General features: G+C 45.4%; 1 protein-coding gene across 1 annotated transcript in view; it reads left to right on the top strand.

The window, feature by feature from the left end:
* Positions 1-3116: 3116 nt before the first annotated feature.
* The window catches only part of ERP27 (endoplasmic reticulum protein 27), a 28676-nt gene continuing 18029 nt past the window's right edge, over positions 3117-13763 (top strand). The window contains exon 1 of the mRNA XM_063941566.1: positions 3117-3336. Coding sequence (XP_063797636.1) covers positions 3117-3336 — 220 coding nt within the window. The remainder of the gene's footprint in view (positions 3337-13763) is intronic.

Here is a 13763-nt window from a genome sequence, read left to right on the forward strand (position 1 = left end):
TTCCCTGTCACAGTTACATGTGTTATATACAGGGTGTAGCTACCATAGGTGCAGGGAGTGCAGCTGCTATGGGGCCAGAGCTGAGAGGGGCACCTTCCCTGTCACAGTTACATGTGTTATATACAGGGTGTAGCTACCATAGGTGCAGGGAGTGCAGCTGCTATGGGGCCAGAGCTGAGAGGGGCACCTTCCCTGTCACAGTTACATGTGTTATATACAGGGTGTAGCTACCATAGGTGCAGGGAGTGCAGCTGCTATGGGGCCCAGAGCTGAGAGGGGCCACCTTCCCTATCACAGTTAAATGTGTTATATACAGGGTGTAGCTACCATAGGTGCAGGGAGTGCAGCTGCTATGGGGCCAGAGCTGAGAGGGGCACTTTCCCTGTCACAGTTACATGTGTTATATACAGGGTGTAGCTACCATAGGTGCAGGGAGTGCAGCTGCTATGGGGCCCAGAGCTGAGAGGGGCCACCTTCCCTGTCACAGTTACATGTGTTATATACAGGGTGTAGCTACCATAGGTTCAGGTAGTGCAGCCTAGAGCTGAGAGGGGCCACCTTCCCTGTCACAGTTACATGTGTTATATACTTTGTTATATACTTTTTTCCCAATAGGAGGTACATAGGGGCCCTTACGAACTTTTCCCTTGGGGCCTACAATATATCTACACTATGTAGACAAAAGTGATTGGACACTGACAGCACATAGATCAGCGAGATGTTACTGACGTTAGTACTGTATAGATCCACCACATGCTGTGATAACTGCAGACGCCCTTCTTGTCAAACTGTCCACAAGTTCCTGGACAGCAGCAGGAGGTAGGTTTTGCCATTCCGCCTTAAGTACAGTCACCAACTGTGACACTAAAGAAAGTCATGCCGTTCTAGAAGGCTCCAGTTCATCCCAAATAGGGAGACCAATTCTGGGAATCAATGGGATCCTGGGATTTAGGCCAAAAAACATCCGGGATTCAATCCCAGCATTGGATGCTCCAGCTTTGTTATTTTTTAAGATGGGCACCGTTGAGCGTCCTCAGAATACTCAGACACTGCCAGGCTCCCAGCTGCCCTGCGCAGCGTGACGTGCAGTCACAGGTCAAGTTGCGCATCGCCCGTCGACGAGTCAGACGGATGCTTCCCACCCGACCTCGTTCTCTGGTGAGTTATATGTGCAGGGGGGGCGGGTGAGGCGAGGGGGCGAACACATAGGGAATAGCCTATCCTGGTAATCCAGGGAATCCCGGGATTGACCATTTTTCAATCCCGATACCCGGGATTGAAAAATGGCCCGGTACCTGGAAACATGACACCTCGCAGGCTACGATGATCCCCTTTTCAAGCTCGATGAGCAAATGATCTAATCAGTGTCCCTCTACTCATTTTATACCTTCACGAACACGAGTCTGCGTGGTGTGCTCCATTTCCCTTGAGTGTGGGGGAGGAAGGGGGAGGGAGGGGTCCAATCACTTTTGTCTACATAGTGTAGTTATGCCCTGGACCCGCTCTTTGTAATGTGGTATAAAATGAACTGGAGGGCATTATAATGTTACATACTGTAATATGAACTGTGGGCATTGTATGTCATAATGTGAATTGGGGGTACGGTGTGGCATAATGTGTACTGGCAGCCCTGCATTGGCATAATGTTAACTAGGGCATTACCAGGCCCACCATCAGGGGGGTGCTGCGGACACAGCTGTCCCAGGCCCGGCCGCTTTAACAGAGAGTAGAGGGCCCGGGCCCCTCATGCCCCCACCTGCTGCCACCATCCATTCCCATCTGCTCGCTCTATTGAAAATATCCCTCTCAAGATGGCCGCTGCCTCAGAGGAGACAGTTATTAAAGATATTAAAGGAGGCTCTAGTATCTTTAATAACCGTCTCCTCTGAGGCAGCAGCCATTTTGGGAGGGACTTTTTCAATAGTTTTTCTTTACTTGAAGTCTGCTGCTGGAGGGCTACAGTGGCTGTGGCGGCAGGGAGGGAATCCCCTGACAATGAGCAGAACCCCTGACAACGAGCAGAACCCCTGACAACGAGCAGAATCCATGACAATGAGCAGTTGCATTTAATGTTGACAAGGGCATTAATGTGGGGTATAATATGGTGATGGGGCAAAACTGTGGGGCATAGGAATTGGATTTTTTTTGTAAATATACTTTTATTTTATTTTTTATATATATAAAAAAAATGTTTTTTTTTTGAGATGGGAGTGGCTTCCTATTTTGTCAGTCTCGGGCCCCACAATTTCTGATGACAGCCCCGGGCACTACTGTGGTTTAGAAAATAAACTAGGGCACTACTATGGGGCACAACATTAACTAAGGCTCTAATATGGTACAGAAAATGAAGGGTGGTCTTCAGTATGCCGACTGTCGGGATCCCGGCGCACAGTATACCGGCGTCGGAATCCCGAAAGCTGGCATACCAACACTTTTTCTCCCTTGTGGGGGTCCACGACCCGCCTGGAGGGAGAATAGTGTAGCGTGCGTAGTGCGCTACCGTGCCCGCAGCGCGGCGAGCGCAGTGAGCCCGCAAGGGGCTCATTAGCGCTCGCCACGCTGTCGGTATGCCGGTGGTCGGGCTCCCGGCGCCGGTATGCTGGTCACCGGGAGCCCGGCCGCCGGCATACCATACTACACCTCAAAATTAACTAGGGCACTGTTATGGGGGAAAAAATTAACAACTGGTGTGGAGGGGTGTCTCTCTAGAAGTATTGGGACGGGGGCCCTTCAAAATGTTGCTATGGGGCCCACAAAGTTCTGGCTACGCCCCTGCTCCAGACATTGATATATAAACTTATTAACAGAATGCAACTTTACACGCAAAATAATTAGTTCACAAAGCACAGGTACCGAGCCCTAGAAGAACACCTTTCATTTTGTAAAAAAATATGTTAACTTTCCTTATGTATGGAATTTTCCTTACATGTAGAAACCTATAGACCACCCAGTGTTGCAGCTGATTAGACATAGTTTCACCCTACTGTACTTCCCAATCCTGAGATAAAGACAATTCCTCATAAGTGATCTCACACGCTTGCTCGCCCGGCCAGACAGGTATTATACGTCCAGGCTCTCTCCTTCTGCTACCTGTAGCCCCTTATCTCAGATGGCAGATGTGGAATTCCCAGGACCTGGGGCCTCTCGTCATCACTCTGCTATTGAATGAGCTGTCACTGCGGCATTCTGAGAAGAAGAAGGACACGCAGTCCACACACTGGACAGCAATGGACAGCAAGGCCAGAAAAATGTGTCCTGTCTTATCTGTCTTCTTTCTTCTGGTTCTAGTGAGGACATCTCTTGGTTCTGAGATTGGGAACAACACTTCTATTGAAAGTAAGTTCCAACAGTGATTATTCATTGATGTTGGGGTGTCAGTAGGTGGTATTGGGAGACGTATCATTAGGCAAAATCGGATTATCTTTGTCTGCAGGATTTCACAATGTTCTTCAAGTCATCTTTCATAACCTCCACCCTCTTTCAGCATCCTGAGGCCTCCCAACCCACTCACAGGGTCTTACTCTCTCCCTACTGGGGGCCTCCCCAACCCCTTATTCAACGCCAAACCGAATGTATAGCCTATCTATGTTAGGTGTCCAGCATCTGTCCTGACAGAATGTTCTGTATCGCCTGCTCACTCCGGCTTGCTATCTATTTTAAGTTTCTTCTTACTGTGACTAATTTTTTGCAATTTTTTTATTTTTCAAGTGTCGTCTTCTTATATATTGTGTGACCTGTCAGACTGGTTTTGGTATTTATGTTTGGTAAAGATACAAATGAAGAACTAATTCAAAACTGCAGTATAAGCTTTAGGGTTTAGGGGGGTAATTCCAAGTTGATCGCAGCAGGAAATTTTTTAGCAGTTGGGCAAAACCATGTGCACTGCAGGGGGGTTAGATATAACATTTGCAGAAAGAGTTAGATTTGGGTGAGTTATAGTGTTTATGAGCAGGGTAAATACTGGCTGCTTTATTGTTACACTGCAAATTAGATTGCAGATTGAACACACCACACCCAAATCTAACTCTCTCTGCACATATTAAATCTGCCTCCCCTGCAGTGCACATGGTTTTGTCCAACTGGTAAAAAAATTTCCTGCTGCGATCAACTTGGAATTACCCCCTAGCATACCTCCCAACATGACCCTCTCCAGGAGGGACAAAATGCTCTGCTTCTGGACTTTTCTCTTAATTTATGATTGCCGGCACCTGTTTTGAACAGGTTGATGGATAAGAAAGGTGTTTCACCACAGGTGATGGCAATCATACATTAAGAGGGGATTCCAGGAGCAGAGCATTCTGTCCCTCCTGGAGAGGGTCATGTTGGGAGGTATGACCTAGGTCAGAGCTTCTCAAATGTTGTCATTACATGCCAGGTTTTAAGGATATCCATGCTTGAGCAGAGGTAATTTAATTAGTACCTCAGTCAATTTGATTTAACCATATGGTCTCAAGCCTACATATCCTTAAAACCTGGATTGTAATGTATTAGTTTAGGAAACTTTGGTTTAGGTTATTAAGGCTAAACCACCCACATATGGCTATAGCATTTATGTTCATGGCTTAAATATGTGGAAGAGGCATGAAAGTATAATATAGGAAAGAATTAAGGGGCAGCCTTAATAAAACTGCTGTGCTTCCTCTTCACCCCATTGGGTGAAGCTCTTGAGAGAGAGAAAATATCAGCCAATCAGCTCCTAACTGTCATGTTACAGTTTGTGTTTGGAAAAGATAGGAGCTGATTGGTTGGTAAAGTATTTCTCTCCCATTTATTATTATCTATATATTAATAGCAAAAGGATGAGTTTTGTGATTTACAAAATTCTATGATGCTGTTGTCTGAGCAAGGCAAATCAAATACCAAATTACAGGTCTTGGTCATAGATTCAAAGAAAAAAGATTGGCGTTGTAATTGGTTGCTTCGTTTTGGAGTTATGTGACAAAACGTCTGCCTGCTATTTACAATGCATCACCATTGTGCTCTGGAAAATGTGACAGTTGGTAAACTCTCCCTGTACACCTGCTGGCTGACCTGAAACTGTGACAGTTTTTTGCAGCTGTTTCAATTGAAGACAATACATAGTGAGTATAATATGTAAAACATTTTATCAGAGACCACATTGTGTAAACTGTCTTCACATGAACGTATTTCAATGAATTCAACTTCAAGGAAAAGGAGGGGTATGCAGGGGCTATTGGGGGGAGGTGGGTCTGGCAAAAGATGGGCAGCAAGCTCAAAGAGTACTTTTTCCAACCTGTAGCATTACAAAGATATGCCTGATCAATGCTTGGCTGACCCTGGTACTGGAAGGGGGTAGATAGAAAAAAACATCTGGCGTGTCTTATTCCGAGTCTGTATAGATGGAAAGAACACACAGGCTGGATCCAGGCTAATAATGTACCCTGACTGCTCTTGATTCTCTTCAGTATGAACTAGAATTAGCCATCAACCATCTATTGTTAACAACCATCGATGGTCTACTCCAAATTAGGGATGAGCGGGTTCGGTTCCTCGGAATCCGAACCCGCCCGAACTTCATGTTTTTTTACACGGGGCCGAGCGACTCGGATCTTCCCGCCTTGCTCGGTTAACCCGAGCGCGCCCGAACGTCATCATCCCGCTGTCGGATTCTCGCGAGGCTCGGATTCTATCGCGAGACTCGGATTCTATATAAGGAGCCGCGCGTCGCCGCCATTTTCACACGTGCATTGAGATTCATAGGGAGAGGACGTGGCTGGCATCCTCTCCGTTTATAGAGAAGAGAGTGAGACAGTAGAGAGAGACACAGTAGTAATTTTGGGGAGCATTAGGAGGAGTACTAGTTACTTGCTGAAGTGATAGATAGTGTGACTGTATATTATCTGACTTGTGGGGGAGACACTGACAGTGGGGAGCAGTTAGAGTCTGAGAGCAGGACTCAGGAGTACATATAACGTACAGTGCACACTTTTGCTGCCAGAGTGCCACACTGCCATTGTGACCACACTGACCACCAGTATAATATATATTGTGATTGTCTGCTTAGGAGTACTACTTGCAAGTTGCTGATAGTGTGACCAGTGACCTGACCACCAGTCACCACCAGTTTAATATATATATATATAATTGTATATAATATATATATAATATTGTATACCACCTACCCGTGTTTTTTTTTTTTCTTTCTTCTTTATACATACTACTATAGTAGCTTACTGTAGCAGTCTGCGGTGCTGCTGAGCTGACTGTGTCCAGCAGGTCCGTCATCAGTCATTACATAATAAATATATATACCTGTCCGGCTGCAGTACTAGTGATATTATATATATATATATATTGATTTCATCTCATTATCATCCAGTCTATATTAGCAGCAGACACAGTACAGTAGTCCACGGCTGTAGCTACCTCTGTGTCGGCAGTCGCTCGTCCATCCATAATTGTATACCACCTACCCGTGGTTTTTTTTTTTTTTTTTCTTCTTTATACATACTACTATAGTAGCTTACTGTAGCAGTCTGCGGTGCTGCTGAGCTGACAGTGTCCAGCAGGTCCGTCATCAGTCATTACATAATAAATATATATACCTGTCCGGCTGCAGTACTAGTGATATTATATATATATATATATTAATTTCATCTCCTTATCATCCAGTCTATATTAGCAGCAGACACAGTATGGTAGTCCACGGCTGTAGCTACCTCTGTGTCGGCAGTCACTCGTCCATCCATAATTGTATACCACCTACCCGTGGTTTTTTTTTTTTTCTTTCTTCTTTATACATACTACTATAGTAGCTTACTGTAGCAGTCTGCGGTGCTGCTGAGCTGACAGTGTCCAGCAGGTCCGTCATCAGTCATTACATAATAAATATATCTACCTGTCCGGCTGCAGTACTAGTGTGATATAATATATATTGATTTCATCTCATTATCATCCAGTCTATATTAGCAGCAGACACAGTACGGTAGTCCACGGCTGTAGCTACCTCTGTGTCGGCAGTCGCTCGTCCATCCATAATTGTATACCACCTACCCGTGGTTTTTTTTTTTTTTTTCTTCTTTATACATACTACTATAGTAGCTTACTGTAGCAGTCTGCGGTGCTGCTGAGCTGACAGTGTCCAGCAGGTCCGTCATCAGTCATTACATAATAAATATATATACCTGTCCGGCTGCAGTACTAGTGATATTATATATATATATATTGATTTCATCTCATTATCATCCAGTCTATATTAGCAGCAGACACAGTATGGTAGTCCACGGCTGTAGCTACCTCTGTGTCGGCAGTCGCTCGTCCATCCATAATTGTATACCACCTACCCGTGGTTTTTTTCTTTCTTTCTTCTTTATACATACTACTATAGTAGCTTACTGTAGCAGTCTGCGGTGCTGCTGAGCTGACAGTGTCCAGCAGGTCCGTCATCAGTCATTACATAATAAATATATCTACCTGTCCGGCTGCAGTACTAGTGTGATATAATATATATTGATTTCATCTCATTATCATCCAGTCTATATAGCAGCAGACACAGTACGGTAGTCCACGGCTGTAGCTACCTCTGTGTCGGCAGTCGCTCGTCCATCCATAATTGTATACCACCTACCCGTGGTTTTTTTTTTTTCTTTCTTCTTTATACATACTACTATAGTAGCTTACTGTAGCAGTCTGCGGTGCTGCTGAGCTGACAGTGTCCAGCAGGTCCGTCATCAGTCATTACATAATAAATATATATATACCTGTCCGGCTGCAGTACTAGTGATATTATATATATATATATATATATTGATTTCATCTCATTATCATCCAGTCTATATTAGCAGCAGACACAGTACGGTAGTCCACGGCTGTAGCTACCTCTGTGTCGGCAGTCGCTCGTCCATCCATAAGTATACTAGTATCCATCCATCTCCATTGTTTACCTGAGGTGCCTTTTAGTTGTGCCTATTAAAATATGGAGAACAAAAATGTTGAGGTTCCAAAATTAGGGAAAGATCAATATCCACTTCCACCTCGTGCTGAAGCTGCTGCCACTAGTCATGGCCGAGACGATGAAATGCCAGCAACGTCGTCTGCCAAGGCCGATGCCCAATGTCATAGTACAGAGCATGTAAAATCCAAAACACCAAATATCAGTAAAAAAAGGACTCCAAAATCTAAAATAAAATTGTCGTCGGAGAAGCGTAAACTTGCCAATATGCCATTTACCACACGGAGTGGCAAGGAACGGCTGAGGCCCTGGCCTATGTTCATGGCTAGTGGTTCAGCTTCACATGAGGATGGAAGCACTCAGCCTCTCGCTAGAAAACTGAAAAGACTCAAGCTGGCAAAAGCACCGCAAAGAACTGTGCGTTCTTCGAAATCCCAAATCCACAAGGAGAGTCCAATTGTGTCGGTTGCGATGCCTGACCTTCCCAACACTGGACGTGAAGAGCATGCGCCTTCCACCATTTGCACGCCCCCTGCAAGTGCTGGAAGGAGCACCCGCAGTCCAGTTCCTGATAGTCAGATTGAAGATGTCAGTGTTGAAGTACACCAGGATGAGGAGGATATGGGTGTTGCTGGCGCTGGGGAGGAAATTGACAAGGAGGATTCTGATGGTGAGGTGGTTTGTTTAAGTCAGGCACCCGGGGAGACACCTGTTGTCCGTGGGAGGAATAGGGCCGTTGACATGCCTGGTGAAAATACCAAAAAAATCAGCTCTTCGGTGTGGAAGTATTTCACCAGAAATGCGGACAACATTTGTCAAGCCGTGTGTTGCCTTTGTCAAGCTGTAATAAGTAGGGGTAAGGACGTTAACCACCTCGGAACATCCTCCCTTATACGTCACCTGCAGCGCATTCATAATAAGTCAGTGACAAGTTCAAAAACTTTGGGCGACAGCGGAAGCAGTCCACTGACCAGTAAATCCCTTCCTCTTGTAACCAAGCTCACGCAAACCACCCCACCAACTCCCTCAGTGTCAATTTCCTCCTTCCCCAGGAATGCCAATAGTCCTGCATGCCATGTCACTGGCAATTCTGACGAGTCCTCTCCTGCCTGGGATTCCTCCGATGCATCCTTGCGTGTAACGCCTACTGCTGCTGGCGCTGCTGTTGTTGCTGCTGGGAGTCGATGGTCATCCCAGAGGGGAAGTCGTAAGCCCACTTTTACTTCTTCCACCAAGCAATTGACTGTCCAACAGTCCTTTGCGAGGAAGATGAAATATCACAGCAGTCATCCTGTTGCAAAGCGGATAACTGAGGCCTTGACAACTATGTTGGTGTTAGACGTGCGTCCGGTATCCGCCGTTAGTTCACAGGGAACTAGACAATTTCTTGAGGCAGTGTGCCCCCGTTACCAAATACCATCTAGGTTCCACTTCTCTAGGCAGGCGATACCGAGAATGTACACGGACGTCAGAAAAAGACTCACCAGTGTCCTAAAAAATGCAGTTGTACCCAATGTCCACTTAACCACGGACATGTGGACAAGTGGAGCAGGGCAGGGTCAGGACTATATGACTGTGACAGCCCACTGGGTAGATGTATGGACTCCCGCCGCAAGAACAGCAGCGGCGGCACCAGTAGCAGCATCTCGCAAACGCCAACTCTTTCCTAGGCAGGCTACGCTTTGTATCACCGGTTTCCAGAATACGCACACAGCTGAAAACCTCTTACGGCAACTGAGGAAGATCATCGCGGAATGGCTTACCCCAATTGGACTCTCCTGTGGATTTGTGGCATCGGACAACGCCAGCAATATTGTGTGTGCATTAAATATGGGCAAATTCCAGCACGTCCCATGTTTTGCACATACCTTGAATTTGGTGGTGCAGAATTTTTTAAAAAACGACAGGGGCGTGCAAGAGATGCTGTCGGTGGCCAGAAGAATTGCGGGACACTTTCGGCGTACAGGCACCACGTACAGAAGACTGGAGAACCACCAAAAACGCCTGAACCTGCCCTGCCATCATCTGAAGCAAGAAGTGGTAACGAGGTGGAATTCAACCCTCTATATGCTTCAGAGGTTGGAGGAGCAGCAAAAGGCCATTCAAGCCTATACAATTGAGCACGATATAGGAGGTGGAATGTACCTGTCTCAAGCGCAGTGGAGAATGATTTCAACGTTGTGCAAGGTTCTGCAACCTTTTGAACTTGCCACACGTGAAGTCAGTTCAGACACTGCCAGCCTCAGTCAGGTCATTCCCCTCATCAGGCTTTTGCAGAAGAAGCTGGAGGCATTGAAGGAGGAGCTAAAAGGGAGCGATTCCGCTAGGCATGTGGGACTTGTGGATGGAGCCCTTAATTCGCTTAACAAGGATTCACGGGTGGTCAATCTGTTGAAATCAGAGCACTACATTTTGGCCACCGTGCTCGATCCTAGATTTAAAACCTACCTTGGATCTCTCTTTCCGGCAGACACAAGTCTGCTGGGGTTCAAAGACCTGCTGGTGAGAAAATTGTCAAGTCAAGCGGAACGCGACCTGTCAACATCTCCTCCTTCACATTCTCCCACAACTGGGGGTGCGAGGAAAAGGCTCAGAATTCCGAGCCCACCCGCTGGCGGTGATGCAGGGCAGTCTGGAGCGACTGCTGATGCTGACATCTGGTCCGGACTGAAGGACCTGACAACGATTACGGACATGTCGTCTACTGTCACTGCATATGATTCTCTCACCATTGAAAGAATGGTGGAGGATTATATGAGTGACCGCATCCAAGTAGGCACGTCAGACAGTCCGTACTTATACTGGCAGGAAAAAGAGGCAATTTGGAGGCCCTTGCACAAACTGGCTTTATTCTACCTAAGTTGCCCTCCCACAAGTGTGTACTCCGAAAGAGTGTTTAGTGCCGCCGCTCACCTTGTCAGCAATCTGCGTACGAGGTTACTTCCAGAAAATGTGGAGAAGATGATGTTCATTAAAATGAATTATAATCAATTCCTCCGTGGAGACATTGACCAGCAATTGCCTCCACAAAGTACACAGGGAGCTGAGATGGTGGATTCCAGTGGGGACGAATTGATAATCTGTGAGGAGGGGGATGTACACGGTGATATATCGGAGGATGATGATGAGGTGGACATCTTGCCTCTGTAGAGCCAGTTTGTGCAAGGAGAGATTAATTGCTTCTTTTTCGGTGGGGGTCCAAACCAACCCGTCATTTCAGTCACAGTCGTGTGGCAGACCCTGTCACTGAAATGATGGGTTGGTTAAAGTGTGCATGTCCTGTTTATACAACATAAGGGTGGGTGGGAGGGCCCAAGGACAATTCCATCTTGCACCTCTTTTTTCTTTCATTTTTATTTGCGTCATGTGCTGTTTGGGGAGTGTTTTTTGGAAGGGCCATCCTGCGTGACACTGCAGTGCCACTCCTAGATGGGCCAGGTGTTTGTGTCGGCCACTAGGGTCGCTTAGCTTACTCACACAGCTACCTCATTGCGCCTCTTTTTTTCTTCTTTGCGTCATGTGCTGTTTGGGGAGTGTTTTTTGGAAGGGCCATCCTGCGTGACACTGCAGTGCCACTCCTAGATGGGCCAGGTGTTTGTGTCGGCCACTAGGGTCGCTTATCTTACTCACACAGCTACCTCATTGCGCCTCTTTTTTTCTTCTTTGCGTCATGTGCTGTTTGGGGAGTGTTTTTTGGAAGGGCCATCCTGCGTGACACTGCAGTGCCACTCCTAGATGGGCCAGGTGTTTGTGTCGGCCACTAGGGTCGCTTAGCTTACTCACACAGCTACCTCATTGCGCCTCTTTTTTTCTTCTTTGCGTCATGTGCTGTTTGGGGAGTGTTTTTTGGAAGGGCCATCCTGCGTGACACTGCAGTGCCACTCCTAGATGGGCCAGGTGTTTGTGTCGGCCACTAGGGTCGCTTAGCTGACTCACACAGCTACCTCATTGCGCCTCTTTTTTTCTTCTTTGCGTCATGTGCTGTTTGGGGAGTGTTTTTTGGAAGGGCCATCCTGCGTGACACTGCAGTGCCACTCCTAGATGGGCCAGATGTTTGTGTCGGCCACTAGGGTCGCTTAGCTTAGTCATCCAGCGACCTCGGTGCAAATTTTAGGACTAAAAATAATATTGTGAGGTGTGAGGTATTCAGAATAGACTGAAAATGAGTGGAAATTATGGTTTTTGAGGTTAATAATACTTTGGGATCAAAATGACCCCCAAATTCTATGATTTAAGCTGTTTTTTAGGGTTTTTTGAAAAAAACACCCGAATCCAAAACACACCCGAATCCGACAAAAAAAATTCGGTGAGGTTTTGCCAAAACGCGGTCGAACCCAAAACACGGCCGCGGAACCGAACCCAAAACCAAAACACAAAACCCGAAAAATTTCAAGTGCACATCCCTACTCCAAATGGTGAATGGTTTTACCATCAATGGTAAAAGCCCATTGATTTATTTGTACCACACATGCTCACCCGCTGTCTCCATTCATTTGGGCAAGGACAGACCAGAACCATCGATGGTTTGCCCATGAATGGCTCTCTTCAATGGGGGGACCAATGGACAATACCCTAGTAGCGGTTGCGGTGATTATATGATATCATTATACCTAGGCTTACCATCCTTTTAAACAGGGACACTCATGGATTACACAGATTCTGTGGCTAATTAAAACCAGGTGAAATGCAGGCATGAAGTCAACCAGCCACCGAACCTGTGTAAGTCATTAGTGTCCCGATGTGAATGGATAGTATGGTAAGCCTAATTATATGTGTCAACGGTAGGTGGGAAATTATAGTGAAACATTTATATCCCTGTAGAATTCTGTCCCATGCTGGATCACAAGTATCATATGGAACTAGCAAATGTGGAATAGGACCATTAAAATGATTTTACACTGTATTACATTAAATATAACTTTTTTCATTAAATATATTATTTATTACATCAGTGGTTCCCAAACTCAGTCTTCAGGGCACCCTAACAGTCCAGGTTTTAAGGAAATCTATGGCTAGGCACAGATGGTTAAATCAACTTGACGGAAGTACTAATTAAGTCACCTGTGCCAAAGCAGGATTATTCTTAAAACCTGGGCCATTAGTGTGCCTTTAGAACCAAGTTTGGGAACCCCTGTGCTACATTAAATATAAAGTGTAGAAACCTTTGCCTTCTGCCTGTTAGATGTGTAAAAATTCTCAGGTGTCACAATTCCCACATCTAATCTCAGAGCTGAGGGCATCAGGTGTAACAGGACAGATCTGTCTCGTTATTTCCCAGGTGACAAACGTAAATGAGTGTAATCACCTTCCATTAATGCAGAGCGAACCTGGGACTTGCAGAGACTTAATTGCAATTCCCTTTGCTCTTGTTAAGCGCAATGTGTCAGAGTAACAAATCTGTTATGTGTGTTTGTTTTGCGCACAGGAAATATCTCGGCGGCGTTATCTGGCCACAACACTTAGAGCGTTTCAGCTTGATTGATTGTAGATTGCAAAACGTTACATCAGCAAAAAACAACATTTTACTTTCAAAGATCTTCATTTTCTATTATATATCATTGTACGTAATCTTTTTCACTTACTGTGAGTGTAAAAATACTTATAAATGGGATTAAATATTAACATATTTTAATGTACTGTATTCAGTCATTTTATGTAAACCTCTGTTCATCAATTTAAGGAGAACGTAAACCAATATTTCAATTCTAAATACACAATTGGCTCCTAATTTGTGGCTCTCGGGCTCTGCTGGGACTTTTAGTGTAATACTGCCTTTAAAATTATTTTTCATCTAATTTACAGAGAAATAATAATAATAATAAATAATAATATATTGCTGAATTTAATAAAT

Source organism: Pseudophryne corroboree, chromosome 9 (assembly GCF_028390025.1).
Source record: "Pseudophryne corroboree isolate aPseCor3 chromosome 9, aPseCor3.hap2, whole genome shotgun sequence".
NCBI classification, from domain to species: Eukaryota; Metazoa; Chordata; class Amphibia; order Anura; family Myobatrachidae; genus Pseudophryne; species Pseudophryne corroboree.